Below are 17,928 nucleotides of genomic sequence, written 5' to 3'. Positions count from 1 at the left end.
TTGCCTATGAATACGTAGTATTAGCTCTGCTTTCCCCACAGTTGTCCATCTTCCTGACTTTCAGCCTCATTTACCTATTTCCTCCTGTACCTTCAAGCAAAAGTCTCATCATTCCAAAGACCAAGACCACTTCAGTCACCTGCCCTCACAAACCCCTCAAGCAACCCACCGTTCTGGAGAAAACCCCTAGTAGTCCAGCTGCCCCCTCACTCCCACTGCACTGCGACAACAAGTTTTTTCCAAGCAATACCACTGAAGTACTGCAGGCTTGCTGCTCTAAATTTCAACAAAAGGGGCTAACTGACAAGGATGGATGTACCTAGAGATTTAATAGCACACCTGGTCTGCTTTTCCATATCTACTGAGAAAGAGTAAAAAGGTCATGCGGCTGGCCTTATTTTCCCTACAATTCTGTAGCTCTTTAAGCATGATATAGTGTGCATTACTGTAATCTCAGTGGGTTATGAAATAAAGAACTATGATCACGTAAGAGGAGATTAGTTAAAAGAATCAAGGGCCTTGATCTCTCGTCATTTATCAAGCGCTTAATGGAACAAACTTTAAGAATGCTGCACTCTTCAAAGGTGACACAGGTCTCCAGAAAGAAAAATTTAATTTTTCACAGCAGTCAAGTCTTTATACAGTGAGCACACATATTTTATATGATCTTTACGTCCAGAGATTATTATATATTGACAATTCTTCCATATTCCAAAACACCTGTAGGGACACTCATTTTACTAACCACTGTTACTCATCACTCAGAGAATTGTGTTCCTATGTTTATTCTCACAGACACATTTGGAAGTTGCTGTCCATAAGCTTGCCCATATTTGTATACTTGAAGATACTTAGAATTTAAATGACTACTTATCAGTGAATTTTTAATCCTCAAATATAGAAGGTGGTAATACTCGCAAGTGTGATACAGTTACACTGAGTGTAATACAATTACACTCACAAGCTAGTAAAATGGTTTGCCAACCCCTCGTTTCTTCATACAGTGAAATATACATGAACAAAAGAAGTTTGCATATAAACAATACATTTAGAAACGTAAAGGTTGCAAAAAAAAAACAACTTAAGACCCCTCTACAGTGGCTTAGGACACATTCTCTCAAAAAAGAAAACAGTGTCATTTGTGCATGCTATGTGTGTAAGCATTAGTGCAGTAATACTATCTCTAGATACTTTGTTTACACGAGCCCTGAAAATGAAGAATGTGTACATACATGCACACTCCTCAAATTTGGAAGATACCCATCAAACTTGGGGGGGGGAGGCAGGGGTGCCAGGGACAGAAAAAAGAAAAAAAGAAAAAAAAGATTAAAACATTCTCCTTTTGGGTAAAAAAAGCCTCCCTAACAATCCGTGTTCAGCAGACCCTCTAATCAATGTGAGTCAAAGGGTATTCTTGTAACACAGCTCCTATCAGTTCAAGATATCATTTACTACTCAAAAGAGCCTTCATAAAAGTTTACATACCAGTTAACACTTACTTTTTACTATCTATTCGAGTTCTGTCCTCAAGTGAATTAAATTATTTATGTATCTACTGGTCACTAATTTCTGTATTTTTTCTGTCATATTAAATATTTGTTTCTCTTGTAAAAAGATATCTTAATTTATCTGATCATGTTGTGGCAGCACAATACTGTAATCAAGTTTTTTTTCCCTATTAAAAAGACTAATATTACAACTGTTCTGCAAAAAGCACACAGCATTATGAAGACAACTCTTAACAGCAGAAAAATTTTACATCAGTGTTATCAACTACCTTCACCTATTTTGCCAACTTCTAAAGCTCTCTATGTTACAGGCAGCAGGAGGTGCACTACTCCCCTTTCCAACCTCATGTCTTTCAGCTGCAGAGCTCTCCTTTTCTCCAGGAACCTTCCTTTCTCCCAGAACTCTGAGCCCCATAAGCAGAAGGGACCTCACAAAGTCCTCCTAAATTGGATAAGCAGCCTTTTAGTAGATTCACTGCATTGAGGAACTCTACAGGGCAGGGATAGCATCAAAGAAAAAAGCAGCAGATGCTGGCAAAAACATGGAAATACGCTAGGTTACTAAATACTGGAGAAAGGACAAAGATCTGCAATTCTCCCAAGTCTCCAAGGGAGAAGAAACCTGCATGGGAAAGATACAGTCCAACAGACTGAATATGGAAGAATTCAATGTTGGAAAGGAAACAAAAACGGGAAACAGAGCAAGGATAAGAGGACCAGAATAGCAAGGACAAGTTAACAAAACAGAATTTCAAAGGCAAGTTACCACAACAGAGCCTTTTGATCATCGTTTTGTTGTCTTAACATTTAAGGCAAAAAAAATTGAACACGACCATTTGAGCAAAATAAAATTAAATGAATACTTACATGTTTTTGCCGTTGTTGTATAAAAAACTTTTTCCTTTTAAAGGAAATTTTTAATATGTTCACCCTAAAAGAAAGAAACAGACCATGAAATAGTAAACAATGTTTAGAGGGATAAAACAATGAAAAATTATACTGCGTAGATAGACCCTAAAAGATTACAGCTGTTAAATATTCAACGAATAGTATGCAGCCATCTCCTGTGTTGAGTGGCAAATAGGTATCAAGAAACTCAAATGAAAAATTTTAGCAAAGAAAGGCCTTTTAAAAATTGAGTTTCTTCCTCATTTACTCTTTAAATAGTTCACATAGCAATTCTCTCCCACCAAAGCTATTCTTGCAGCAAAAACTTGATGACATCCTCTACTAAGCTGCACAAGTGTTAAATGTGTCATGTTTGTATAACTTCAGAATCATATGACAACTGTGACTAAAGGAACAAAATTTAAGACCCTAATGACATGACAAGGTTGGTCATACATCATCTGAAATTTTCCAGAGACTTTACAGAATTGGCTTCATAATGTGAAAATTATCATGTACTTGCATTAATAACTAAACAAACATTTAGTTAAAAACAAAACTGTAAAAGGACAAAAACTAAGAAAACTGTTAATATATTTTTCACTTCAACTATTAGCATTGCTACATAATTTATATGGTAATTTTGTACAGAACCACACATCTCTTTTCTACATATACATAGTATGAATAAAGATTTATTTATTCATAAGTAAGGATTATAATTGGAATTGGAGCTCCAGCAATTTTCATTTTAATTATCAGTTTTGCTAAATTAAACAAACTTCTAGATACCCATGCACCTTCCTACAGCAAAACAAGATTTGTCCAAAATACCTAAGTTTCCTCTGCAATACTTCTACTTCAATAACTGAAAACCTACACATTTTCAAAAAAGAAACCTGTGACCTGTGATAAGCTGGAATCACAAGGATGCATGAGGGAAGCTATTTAAGGTCTCATCAAGTCATATCTGCCTGAAAAACCACCATGAAAGGGGTTTGGAAGGTTGCTGCTAAAAGTCTCAGAATATTCTTGTCAACTGATAATGTTTCACAGCACCTTAGATGTCATCAAGTATGAACTATATTGACTGTCATCTCAGTTCTTACCACAGTTTTTGCATCACTCTCAGCAAGTGGGACAATGGCATATCATTAATTCCCCACTACCCATGAGAGATACATGCTTCAGTTATAGAGCAATGTCCTTCATTGATACAGGAAAGTATATTTGCCAGTTACAAACAAGAAAGGTAATGGAACGAACAATCCCCTCCCGCACAAAAGAGGTGGAAAACTGAACGTGAGCCCATTTCTGAAAATGTTTTTCTCCATCAATTACAGAACCACAAAGAAACAGGAATTTCATTAACATTGTTCCTTAACTACCAGGCAAATTGTTGTGTAAGTTAATGGAAAGTTGAAATCATATCCACCTCTCCTGTCAGGCCAGCTCTTGAAATACTTGCACCATTTGACTTGCTACCTCAAAGAGTAATGATCTGTATTGCTCATCTAAAACTTCTGGATTCTGAACTTCCCGATAAGTCACATAAACTTTCAGTTGTATTTACTGAGATGCAACTCATTTATATATAAAACCTTTCTTAATCCTAGTGCTACTCCACCTGAACTAGTACAACTCAAGTTTTGTGCTTCTGGTTCTTTCTTACCACATTTCTTGACTCAGATTAAACTTCAACAAGTAAGTTTTTGTAGTCGTTCTCAGCTTACACAGTTGCTGTCACAGTCTGTTCTTACCCTAACACAGAGCCAGCAGAAATGCAGGACACAGAAAACTAACCTTGCAGACTAGGCAAAAAACCTTCCACCCAAGAACAAAAAGGTAGCCAACATACCAAAATACCAAAACTCTCTCAATCCTTCTCCTCTCCCCCACCCTTTTTTTTAAAAAACATGATTCACTGCATGACCACATAATCACTTCAAGCCAAATCAGGGCTTTAAGTCTCTTTATTTTGACTCTTCTCTAAGTAGAGCATCTCTCTCAATTCCATTCATTCTTTTTAAAGTACAACTAAACCTATTTAATTCAGTGACAAAGAACACTTGCTAATCTGACAGTTTTATTTAACATTAACTAAAAATCATTTGCAATGTTACGCCTACAAGCTGAATGAACGATGCATATAGCAGAATCCACAAAAAAATCCAGGAGATTAAGGTATCAAAGGATTTAGATTTAACAAATGCTTGAAGATGCCACTTCCAAAACATGATCTGAATAGAATGCAGTTACTCTTATTCTAACTGGTGGCTCAGCTGCCCTTATCACTCACCAATAACCTGTCCAGTGACTATGCAACATTCACAAATCATTAAATTTCACAGTTTACTTGTAAAACACTCAATACTTGTAGCATATTAATACTGATACATCTTTTGGGTCCCACCTTGCTATCATTTACAAGGGCTGAAATAGATTTGTCACTTAGTGGGCAACAATTACTCATTTCTGATCAAATTGGCAGTTCTGTCATAGCAGATAGTACTAACAGCGGGTATTTTTGACTTGAAGAAAAAAAACGTTTCTTTAGCTGTAAGTCTTACACTTTGCCATTGGAAGATTCAGCAGGAAAGGTTCCATAAAATTTGCTATGTAAGACTGTCGAGTTGTTTTTTAAGTTGTAACTAGCAATGTAGAATGTATTCCTCTAGCAGTTTCCCTGAAGTTTTCAAAGCAAAGAAACTGCATATACTGAACAGCATTTAATACAAAACCTTAACTGCTGCTGATATAGAGAGGGCTTGTATGTTTTTGCCATTAAGATAATATTTTACTTGCAAAATGAATTTTGAAATTATCACAAAACAGTTGAGCACCCCCAAAAATAACTTTCTAGAGCATAAAAAATACTGTGTTAAATCCCAAGTTATTTTTTAAACCTGTCTTGACTTGCATTGCCTCTGACTGATCAGTCAGCTCCTTACGTAGGTTGCTTTGATTGAAAGTCCTCCTTTTGCCAAGACAGTATTCTCTCACTGCCTCTGTTCCTGAAAACTTTTGGTCCCCTTTGACTACTACCATATGGCAGAATTGTATTGTTGTCATCCACTAATGCTGCAGAGTATTTTACTTAAAAGTTTTGGAATGAGTGCTTTGATGGTGTTTGCTGCCACCTTGAGTTCTACCACGTTTATGGTGAAGATTGCTGAGCCCATATGAAAAACTACTTACTACGAATGATGTTACATAAAAAGCCTAAATACCATTTCAATTAACTGATTTTTTTTTTTTTTTTTTTTTTCCATTCTCAGGCATATACTGTTCTGTAAGGAATCTCCTAACCTGCACACTTTCAGCCCATCTAAGATACATTAAAACTCCAGGCATTACAGAAATATATCCTGCTCTGAGGTCTAAAAAGAAATTAAGATTGTATACTACAAATACAGCACAAGCTAGTCTGCTCTGGTGACTTTCCTTGTTTGCTCGTTTGAGGGGTGGGGGGAGAGGGTTGGAGGAAACGGCCATGATTTTTGCTTGAAGAATTATGACTAACTCATTCCAGAAGCCAGAAATAAAATATGAAAAAGTTATCCCCTATGTAGTGATTTTTTTGCTCCTTTCAAGTTGTGAAGATATTTTAGAGAGAGAGTAGGAAATCTTGGGAAAATTGCATTAGCTGAGAGCTGAAAATATTGCTGCCTAAACCTCGTATTTTAGAGTGAAAATTATTTGAACTGAAAAATCTGTGGGGTTTTTTTCCCTCAATTTCTTTTTGTAAATGAGAATAGGTTTTTGGGAATGACGTTTTAGCATCTGTGTTTTATTCCTTTGTGCTCTCCAGGAGTAAAAGTAGCACATGAAGATGTGGATTCTTCCTGTCTTTTGTGCTATAAAGCTCTCTTTCCCTTCCCTAAAAAAAAAAAAATCATATAGTCCGGGATTTTAAAATGCCATCACCATGGTTTTCAGGAATAACTATTATCCATTCATACCTTAGGTCACTAAGTTGGCAGAACAAGACTTGCAGAAGACAGAAAACATGCCTTCAGCTGGCATATTTTAAAACTGCAGCTGTTTAAAGAAGCTGAGAGATCAACATATGAAAGGGCAGAGCTCAGGGCACAAGGATGAAAGATAAAAGTCTATTATGCTTTAGTGTGCATTAGAAATGGAAAAATACAAAATGTCATTGTGCTGTATGAAAGCATTATTGACATACATTTAGGATGGTTACAGTACATCCAAGTGAGTTGAAACACCACTCACTGCAAAGAAAAAAAAGAAAAATCCAAAGACTGTGCAGCACATTTTCCACTAAAACTTAAATTGAAACCAATTTTATTGCTTTCCCATAGGAAATACCTGTTAGGATAGGTTCATAATGAAAGAATGGAATGACTTGAGTATTTAAGGAATATTGCTAAGAAGTATCTTTTTATGTAATTAAGGGGCAAAAAACAAGTAGAGCCCATTAGAATGCACTTTTCTCTCATGATTAAGAACACTATACCATTTACTGAAAATGTTCTCCAGAAAAAACTGTTACAATTTATATGAGGAAATTATGCATAACATGTTTTGTATACTTGATAAAGTATAGCTTTATCAAGTTCATACTTACTTTAAAAAAGAAAGACTGGGAAAAATTCTTTCTGATCCAATCCAAAAACCTTAATGAAATGCCCAGCCTCCATATAATTTCTAATTTATTTTATAATTTTTAGTATGGTATAGCTAATAAAGCCCATAAGTACTATAAATAATTATAGCTTAACTAATTTCTAATGTCATTCACGTTAGACTTCTTGTGCACATTGCTTCTTCATAGAGGTTATGTTCTACAGCACTATCATTCATTTTAATGTTTTCAGTATCATAGAATAATGCAAAGGTCTCTCCCTTGGAGACTCGAAAACTTGTTAACATTATATAGCCTTGTTTGATGACATTTAAAAATTTGACTAAATTATATTATCACGGTTCCAGTAAATCTGAAAGTCCAAATAACTCATTTTACATTTCTTTTCCAAGGAACAAATATCTTCTTGCTGAATGACAGGATAAAATGATCAGACCAGCAGCTGTTGAACTTTACTAGTAATACTGTTGGGTTTTTGTTTTGTTTTTTAAAAGACGTATTATTGGATATAACAGCAGCAAATCTCTAAGACCACAGGGTCCTCCTAATCATGTACTCACAGCTGTATGTGAATTAACTTGATCAAGACTTCACACAGTTGAACAAATTCAAAAGTCTTAGAAAATTAAAAGGCTAGGCAACAGTTTTCATTTTTATCTCAACACAAGGAAATACCATGATACCCCATAGAGAAGAAAATTTATGTATTGTAGGCTTCTTTGGAGTAAATGTTAAAGCAAATGGAAATAAGATTGAGAAGACCAGACATATTTCTTTACTAGTAAAGGAATTTACCAGGGATAGAAGCTTGTGCAAATGAGTTTTCTATATACAGCAATTCCACCAGATGCAATCCCAATCATGAGATCTAGATTATGGAGATCCTGAAAATGAAAAACACTGTAAGAACACAGATGAAGTTTGTGTCATTCCCATTTATCTACTTATAAATTCATTTTCAAGTTTTCTATACTTATATCGCTACTCCTCAGGCAAAAATTCAATCACATATTTTGATTTTTTTCTCTCATGCATCTTGTTCCTTTGATGTTATCTACTAGGTATTATAAACTTTCACTCATCAAAACAAGTTGTAACATCCATCTTGCTACACTAGATATTCCTTAGGTCAGTATCAGACTACATTTTCAAGCCCAGCCTTATTAATTTAACCATGGGAAAGAAGTTGAAGTACTTCCCAGGATCAGTCAGGTAAATGTCACAGAGTTTTGGGAACTGAACACAAATGTCCTGATTCTAAGCTGTTTAAAACAACAAAGGAAATAATTCCTTACTTTTTCCAAAAAGGTCTTACCAACAAAGACTGGGCAGGAGGTGACCACGATTCTGCATATGAGAGTATGCTACAGGAATATACATGTGTACATGAATATTTGATATACTAAACTGAATCCATTGTTAACTAAACCAAAACCTGTGCATTAGCTTAACAGATTCAACTGGAAGAATGAATCCATAGATTCACAGTCCTTTATAGGTATTGAGATACTGTCATGGTTTAACCCCAGCCAGCAACTAAGCACCACGCAGCCGCTCACTCCCCCCGCCCCAGTGGGATAGGGTAGAGAATTGGGAAAAGAAGTAAAACTCATGGGTTGAGATAAGAACAGTTTAATAGAACAGAAAAGAAGAAACTAATAATGATGATGATAACACTACTAAAACAACAATAGTAATAATAAAAGTATTGGAATATACAAGTGATGCACAATGCAATTGCTCACCATCTGCTGACCAATGCCCAGTTAGTCCCGGAGCAGCAGCGATCCCCCCACCCCTACTGTGTTATCAACATTCTTCTCATACTGAACTCAAAACATAGCCCTATACCAGCTACTAGGAAGACAATTAACTCTATCCCAGCTGAAAACAGGACAGATACTCAAGAGGACACACATGCTTCCATATAACCAAACCCTTGAGTTAAAAGAAAAGAGAGAGGGAAAAAAAGAAAAAAGAAAAAAAGGGCTGGGGGAAGGACACTGAATGGTCAGTTTGAGTCTAAACCCAAACTAATGTTACAAAAGTTACAAATCTTGGCTTCCCATTTCTCCATGAACAACATGTACTAATACGTTACACAAATTCCTAAACAGAGCTGAACACATGCATAAATCTACATATAAGTGTAGAACCCCAAAACATCAGGTTTGACTCAAAAGTAGTTTCAGACTATTTGATAAAGGATGATGGCCAAAGGTAATGGATTCTCTTAAAGCCTTCAGTAGCTTAGCTGCTCCTCTAGATGGTACTCTGTGCTCAGTTAATACAGTTTTCTTGTATGTCCAATCCCAATTTCTTTATATTAGTAAGGTACAGAAGAAAAGAACAGGTAGCATGTGCTCTAACAATACTGTGGAAAGCCTACAATAAATCCTTTAAAAATAGTTGAATAGAAGCATGATACAGGCATATGAATGAATGAAGCTGAACCTAATTTGCAGCATGATTTACAAACCTCCAGTGAAATACCACAGCAGTTCATAGAGAATGAGGATAACCTATTTAATACATAGTGCATTAACACTGAATACTGACAAGATGATAGGAATACCAGTCCTATCTCTGAGAGTATAATAAAAGAAAATCATTAGGTAGGTAGCAGTCCAAATACACTCAAGGTACCCCAGTATCAGCTGAAATTACTGATAACTGTCAGCAACCTGCTGCCCCACTTTGCCAAGAACTGCTGCTAGAGGAGCTGGTTATATCTCCATTGGAAGAAGCTCCTGAACTGCCAGTTTATGCCAGCTTAATGCAGGAATCCAGAGCTGACACTCCTTAATTTTAATACTTGGGGAGAAAACTGAAGTATTTCAGGAGATTAATTGCATGTAATTTAGCTGCCCTTGCCATGATACGGCCAACCTAAAGCAGAGCAGAAACTTGTATTATTAGCACTTGAAGCTTACTCCAGGTTCCTGTTTTTAAAAAATCAATACTGTAAAGAAAAAGCAGCTTTAGGAGAAAAAGCTGGAAAGCTACACGATTTAGCAGAAATAAAGGACTAGCTAAACACTTGATCGGGATTAATTAGGTTAAACTACTCTGTTTTCTCCAGGACCTTTCTCAGAATAAAGTTCATTCCCCACCCTCCCTCCTCCGCCCCAGTCCAAAACACTAATCTCCCATGCTATTTGTTACAAAGAATTCTCTTGTGTTAAACCTAAGAAATCCCAAACCAAGATTTTGGACCAGCATAAAGAGGGTCTCCCAAAAGATGATGTAGATGTGCAGTTATTTCTCTTTCAAAACATCTATGCTGTTAAATTGCTAAGAAACTAAGAAACAACATGAATATGTTTTTCTTTTTACCTGTTTCTTTGTAGACATAATCATAAAAAAAAAGTAAAAAGAAAAATGATTATGCCAGGCACCTAGCTAGTTAAATACTGATTCACATTTGATTTAATTGACAATTACCATCTGGATTTTCGTAGATATGGAAATAATATTGATTCTACAAATCTTCGTGTCTGAGTACAAATGAAAGATGAGTTAACATCAGACTAATTATTAGCCAGATGAGATAGTGGTCCAGAGTCAAAAGGAGATTAGGAATGAAAGAAATCTCAATACAGTTTTAAGGTATCAAATTCATTCTCCTGAGTTTCCTAACATTATTTCATTTTTGAATATTACAATTTTAGCAGTTCAGATTTATCCTCAGAGAAAAGCAGAAGTATTTGCAGATGAAAGCCAAGCTCAGATTAATTCACTAATGGAATTTTCATATTTAGCAAGTTGCTAAAAAGAAAGCTCACACTCGACTTCTGCAAAATATTTAACTATGTACCATAAAACATTAAAATTAAGGAAACTAGATAGTCATCTGTTCTTCAAGAAACATTATCCAAAAGTATCCTATTCTCAACCACCAGTACAGGAGCAGCAGCTTCTTTTGGCCATTAGTATAAAAGCCAGGTGTTACCTGGTTCCTCTGCCATATACAGTCTAAGAGGACTAAGACTATTTTAACAGCAAAGAACTGACTCATAAGGATCCAGAGAGACAAAGCTTTTCAAAAAGCCACAGTTTAACTAGTACCCGCTAGATCTGTTCAAAGCACTTGGATCTGACAGAACTGGGGTGCGTGTGTGTGTGATTTAAGAGCAGTACTAAGAGGGGGGAGGATAACTGGGAAGCATGGCAGATATCCCTGCCAAAGCTGGGGTATATCGTGGTAGCCTCTGTAAAAGCAGCAGCATACTGGGGAGGATGTATCTAACCTTCACTACAAACTTCAGAAAAGTGTCAACATGGGCTACCTGATGAGACCAAAGGTTGAGGAGTATTCTTCTGCAGGACTGCTGCAGCAGAGGCAAAACACTCAGCAAATGGAAGACTACCTACCAGAAGACAATGCTGAGAACATCCACTCTGTTATAAACCAGTGCTGTCACTTTTCTTATAGGCCTTCAGGAGCATAATCAATGATAAAGTGTTGGTTGAAAGTTTTGCCTCATGGCATTCAGTCCAAACAACGACTTGTAACCGATGTTTTGGAAGGACAAAACTCCAGAGACAACCAATCACACCGCTACTAATAAGCCCCCTTCTCAGGTTCTGGCAATTTACAGCTAGAGGATTTCCTGGATCAGAAACGTTTTGTACGTTTAATAGGCTGCAATGAATCATTCTGTTCCTGAACTGCCTAACTGCTTTCGATACCTATTTCACCTTGGTCATCCATTAAAATAGCAGTAATCCCCACAGTTCAATTGCGGCCATATGGAAAAAGTTGCTTTTGCTTAAACCTGTCTCTTTCTAGGGAGACTGAAGCTTCTTAAATCTCTTACTACCAAAGCAAAAAATAGTAAAAAATTGTTTGTTATTCACGTTTTCCATGCTGTTCACCTGCTACAGAAGGCTTTTGCTTAAAACATTCATGATTGTTATCCTTCTCTGCATTTTTCTTATTCCATTACCCACTTTGAGATAAGGAAAGGAGAGGAAGAACAAAACTCAACATTCAATTTATATCAAAACACAGATTTAAAAAGTGGCATGACGTTTTCTGTTTTGCTTTCTATTTCCTTCCTAGCAGCTTCTAATTGCCTAGATGTTCAGTTCAAGTGCTAGAAAAAACAGACCACTTCAAATATTTTCACACTTCAAAAAAATTGAATTGTGGTAAAAACATTAACTTAGATTGAAACAGTAGCAAAACAGTCTGCATCATAGCAGCCTGGAATAGAGAAGGCTTTGATTCAAATCTGTACTCTATTTATTCAGATCGTAGAGTTTGGTGTCTGGCAGTGTAGGGGCTCATGACTAAGATTCTGACAACCCATGAGCCCCAGGTCACTAAATATGAAACAATGCACTGGGGGGGGGGGGCAACAAAACAAAACATAAACAAGAACACTGTTTAAGTAGGTCTCTCCAGAAGGTATTTCTACACAGATAGAATAGGCCAATACACCACAATAAAATTTCATCTAGTTGAAAATGTCTGCACCCACTCTAAAATATCCTCACTACTTGGCACTGGTATGACCACTACTGATATCCTGCATGTAGTTCGGTGGCCTACAACTCAGGAAGGATGTTGGAAATTGAAGAACTGCCAGAAACAGCATCCCATGAATATTAAGAGAATAGCCTCATGGAGAAAGTCTTGGAACTTAAGTTGGCTTATCAAAATACTAGGCTACAAGAGAAATTAAAAGGCATAGACTGATCAAGTTAAGTGCATATAGGGGAAATCTCAAGTATGACAGTGTTTCAATACAGCATAAAGGTGAAAGATGACACAACGGGCAGGGAATGAACCTAGACAAAGTCAGATTTAATAAGATGCTCATTTACCATTTAAAGGTAATCACCTTATCAGAAATTGGGAAGGCTTTTACATTGTCAGAAGACACAAGAACATAAGAAATTTGTTCATATATGCTAGAGTACTTACCCACAACCAATGCAAGTGAACCAAGGTATCTGATCACCTTTAACAGTTGTCACGTAACAGTTGCCTCTCCTGATGCTCATATCAGATGGTATGAGCACAGACAGTACATATTTTGATCACTTCAGTTATTTCCTTTCCTTTGTACTTTTTCCCATCCCTAAAAAAGGCCTCTACTGTTTGAGCATTGTATTTCATGAATGTGAATGTAATTACAGTGGCTTTATACAGGAGTACTTTAGGAATTCTTAGAAATCTAATGCAACACTAGCTTATTTGAGGTAGCATAAAGAGAAAACAGAAGAAAACATCATGCTGAAGGAAGAAAATGACCTTTTCTATCCCTTCCATCTTTATATAAATTGATGATCTTTTTAATTAAAATTCTCAGTGTCAGGATTATTAATAAATCTCAGAAAAATGTTAGGAAAAACAGTAGTCATCTTCATTTAGGAAATCAATCATCTGTACTACACTTCATTAAGTTTTTATACTACAAGCTTTATGCCAAAATAATTTGCTATTACATAAAAGCACAAATGGTAATTTGCACACCAGGAAGCAATTAAAAAAAAAATTTGGGGGGGATTAATCTCAGACAGCCAGTGTAACCAAACAATTAAATCCTAGTAGCCAGTGAAATACTAGGACATGCTTATCATCAATGCACACCCTGTATCTGAAAGGTTCCAAATACATTTTTAGTGGTCATCTTCCACACTGTTAAATACTGCTCAGATTTAGCCTGGAGTCAGGGAATACAGGAATAAAAAAAAACCAAACCAACAAACACAACAAAAATATCTCTATATTCTTAACTCTGTGTTAGAAATTCAGAGAAAGTAAACTTTTAAAACACCTGCCAACTACATCATAGCACTAAACAGAGCATTCATTTTCTTTCATGCTAAGACATTCATTAACTTTAGCAAACTTCAAGTTAAATATTTTGCAGTATTGAAACAATGTATCTTAAAAATACAATGTTACTCTTTCAAGGAGACCTAGCTTATTTGATTGAAATACCAGACCCCACGTTACACAGAAATTATTGTAAAATCACCCAACTCTTTAATTAAAAAATAACACATGATAAAGTCGATACTTAAACACTACTTGTTTTACTGCTATTAAGTTCATGTAAAAAAAGACATATAAATTTTTTTCCCCAAGTGAAATATCACAATGTAAACATACTCTACCACTGTGCAATTCCACTCCATAGAATTCAAGTGTTCGTGCAATATTTATGTAGCAGGACTCCGCTTCAGATTGCTTGAGGCCACTGAAAGAAGGGGAAAAAACTTTATATATATATATATATATATGGACCATAGTCAAAAGTAAAAAAACCATTATATTATATTTATTCCAAATGCAGAAAAACAGAAGAATCCCCCAGCCCAGTGTCTGACAAATAAACCTCATTAACTAGTGCCACGAGTTCTTCACTGGTGAATGCCCTCCTAAACTCCTCTCAAAAATCAAGCAAATTATACACAATGTTACTACCCTCACCATTTTGGACCAGTTCTTTCAGAAAAATCATTTGTATCTGTTTTGTTTAGAGATGAGGAAATGATTCCCCTATAAAAGCTTCTTTTATAGCAAGAAGCTGTATCTGTAAATATTCTATATTGCATAGTCTCTCAGAAGGAAGTAATTTAGAAGAAAGATTAGAAGCAGAAATGTACTAAAAAAATAAGGGGGAAAAAGATGATTAAATTAGTTAAAAGTTGTGAAACTTACCAATGAAAAGCTGAGTTTATCTACAATCTCTAAGTCCTAAAATACTTTTTTTCCTCCTGCTGCCAGATGTGAAATGTGCTGCAAGACTTACAAGGACTGTATCCTCTAGTCTTCTACAAAGCTTCTACTATTCTGAGACTTTTTTTTTCCCCCCAGAGGCAAAAACTCAAAAATCCCCACAGCTCGAATAAATGGATCATATATCTTCATGGAAGGGCTACATGGAATCTAACAGGAGTTTTAAAAAACAAAGAATCCTGTAGTAATCCCTGCCTAGCTGGTTCTCCCATGCAACCTACTGACTATTCATCTGAAAAGAATGCAATGTGGCCTAAATAAGATTCCTTTAGGCATGATAAATGAAAGTAGCCCCTTCCAATAAATTGCAGGGCCAAACCCAGTCAAGAACCAATCAGATGAGAGGCAGCGCTAACCTGGAACCTGTCGTAGCCTATTGACATTGTGCTGTGCCCACAGTGCTCCTGGTCTCACAGCACAGATCAGCGATTCAGGCACTACAGCACGTTCGAGTAACAAGAGGCTGAGGGATGCGTGTAATATCTACACACATCTAAGCAGAAAAGACATCCAATATCATCCTATCATATCTGCAACTAAGTGCAGATAAAAACAATTCTTTGCTAGGTGAGCTTCCAAAACGACATGTATAAAATTACATTAATCAAAACACAGTTTAAATACAACCTGTAAAAAGCTGACGTAACATTGTGTTAAGAACTCCAGATACAAAGGCATTCCACATAAGGCAGTAATTCTCATTTTTAAAAGGGGCTTTACCTCAGAAGGTGGACATCTATTACTTCCAATTAATATCCAGCCTTTCAAATTCCAGGCCATCAAAATACCATACCCTGAAACAGCCACTTAAGGAAATACTACATCATGCTCCATGAAACTGAAAGTTACCTTGAACTGGAAAGCCATTGCCAGCAGTGTGGCTTGAAGATGTCACAATTTTGCAAAAAAGAGCAAAGACCAAAAAAAGACCTGTTTGTCACAATCCTGAGATAAACTGCTTACTCAGGTCTACATCTACAGTGACTACTGTCACCTTGATTTTGACAAACATTGGTAGACCTTATTTCTTTCACTGTGTCAGAAAGGTAGAGAAAAGCACCACAAAAAGACCATTTTATTATACAACAGGATGCTGACTATGTTTGCAAGAGTACATTATTTTCATTTTTTAAATTTTGATCGAGAACTTTGTTCAGAGAGATGGGGGTACCATCTGTTGCATACCAACAAGATATGCCTGCAAATTTTAATTATCCATTTGCATACACCATCTACACTAGACCAATCAAGACTTGTGTCTTGAAGGGCCAACAAGAAAAAGTATCTCAGCACAGACTTAGGTTTTTCTTGTTGTTGTTACACCTCCCTACTCATTTAGAGATGAAATGAAACCTTGAGGTCCCTAAGCAGGCGGTAGTTACTTGGTGAGAGATAAACAGGCAAGAGGAAACAGGCCTTGGTGTCTCTTTCCAATTTTTATAGCTGTTGATACTCAAGAGCTAACAAACATCATCTGGAATATAACCATCATATCATGTTCATAGAACTATTTTCTCAGATTTTGCAAAACAACATAAAAACCAGCTAAAAAGAAAACTTCCATTGAGCTACAACATTCAAGACATAACATGGCTTCTGAAGACTGTATCGTGTTTCAGCAGTTCCAGCCTTTTAATTTTCCTTTGTGAAAGTTTCCCAAAGAATGGACACTAAAGAATGAAAAAGGGTAGATGTTTATAGGGCTGGCTTTGCAATCCTGTAATCTATGAATGCCAATTTAAAAGGGATAATAATTTACAGATATCCCATATGGTCTACAGCAAACATTATTTACCCCAGCTCAGCAGAAATCTCATTCCAAAACAACACTCTTCTCAAACTGTAAGAAGGTAAATTCTCCCTTTCTGTCTTTCCTTCTCTGAAGGCCTAGTAAACACCAGAACCATTCTTGTCAAGTTATGTTACTGGCACTGATCTAGTGAAAACTACATCTCAGATGTAAGTATTCACTATGAATGCCAAAGGAGAGTGCAAGAAATACTGCCAGGATATTCAATAATTTGTCTGCCTCTCCCTGCACTCCAAAATTAATAGGCCTGAAGACCTAAGTTTCAAAGAAGGTGTTAAGACAATATTTCCCAGTCTGGTCTGCTCAAGCATTTTTATTCAGAACTTCAGTTACCACCACCTATGTGAATTCAAATACAGAAATTAAACTTCTCAGTCATCAAGGCTTCGTTCTACCAAAAACACTCAATGAAAGCATCAATTTCACTGAAAGGACCCCGAAAAGAAAGGAGTCTTTCCAACAGACCCCACCATGCCTTTGTCTGGACCAATGGGAACTTCTAGTCTTTCCTCTGCAGGACATAACCAGTTTTATATCTCTGCCTAAGATAGCACAAAATCCGTGAGTTCAACCCAACCACTTAAAGACTCTTCAGAATCTTCCCTCAGTGGCCTCTGAGATAACTTCTTCCTAAAGACAAGCAGATTTATTGATGCCTGTCTACAAGTTCCCCTCTAAAAAATTCTGAGCCTACTGGAAACTGCAAATTAATTTGGAGGGAGTAGAGGCCTGAGCTGTTGTGTTTCTGAGCATGAACTGCTAGAAAAGCAGTCCAGATTAACACCTACACAGAGGGAATGGTTGCAGTTAGAGCTCAGTGGTTATCTCTTCTTTCATCCCATAAATGACAAAGCAGAGTGCATGTTCTGGACTGCTAGGCAGCACACATGAAGTTCAGAACAACTCACTAAACCCACTAGGCGTAAAGAACCAAGAGGGAGAGGTGAGAGTACTGAAAGAAGACAAAAAAAGTTGAGGAATATCAGGGGGAGATGAAAATAGAGATATTTCAGGGTATAAACCAAAGAAACTAGGAGTGTAGAGAACTAGCTCTACTGCAGTAAAGATACAGAGAGAACAAGCCCATAGAAGTTCAGATTTCATTTGCCTAAATGCTCACAGACAATTTCTTGGGTTGGCATATTTGCATTCAGCTTGTGAGTATCTGATCAACACCACTAATTCTAAAGCTGCAGTCTTACAAGAGACAAATCAGCAGGGTCAGAAAGAGTAATGAGCAGTGGACTGGCTGGAATAATCTGTTGTAGCCTTTACATTACACTCAGGAGAGTGGAGAGAAAGCACAATGTTAATTGAAGTGTTCCTTCCCCCCCCCCCCCCCCCCCCCACAACACAA

At 36.6% G+C, this 17,928-nt stretch overlaps 1 protein-coding gene across 2 annotated transcripts in view; it reads right to left on the bottom strand.

The window, feature by feature from the left end:
- Positions 1-17,928, bottom strand: part of PTPN3 (protein tyrosine phosphatase, non-receptor type 3) — a 95,080-nt gene that overhangs the window by 51,828 nt on the left and 25,324 nt on the right. For both annotated transcript variants that reach the window (XM_010583577.1, XM_010583578.1), the window contains exons 8-10: positions 14,132-14,219; positions 7,801-7,889; positions 2,376-2,439 (exon numbers count right to left, since the gene is read on the bottom strand). In XM_010583577.1, coding sequence (XP_010581879.1) covers positions 2,376-2,439; positions 7,801-7,889; positions 14,132-14,219 — 241 coding nt within the window. The remainder of the gene's footprint in view (positions 1-2,375; positions 2,440-7,800; positions 7,890-14,131; positions 14,220-17,928) is intronic.

The sequence above is a fragment of the Haliaeetus leucocephalus genome, unplaced genomic scaffold (genome assembly GCF_000737465.1).
Source record: "Haliaeetus leucocephalus isolate CR32 unplaced genomic scaffold, Haliaeetus_leucocephalus-4.0 Scaffold915, whole genome shotgun sequence".
Classification (NCBI taxonomy): Eukaryota; Metazoa; Chordata; class Aves; order Accipitriformes; family Accipitridae; genus Haliaeetus; species Haliaeetus leucocephalus.
This window is presented reverse-complemented; position numbering and strand designations above follow the sequence as displayed.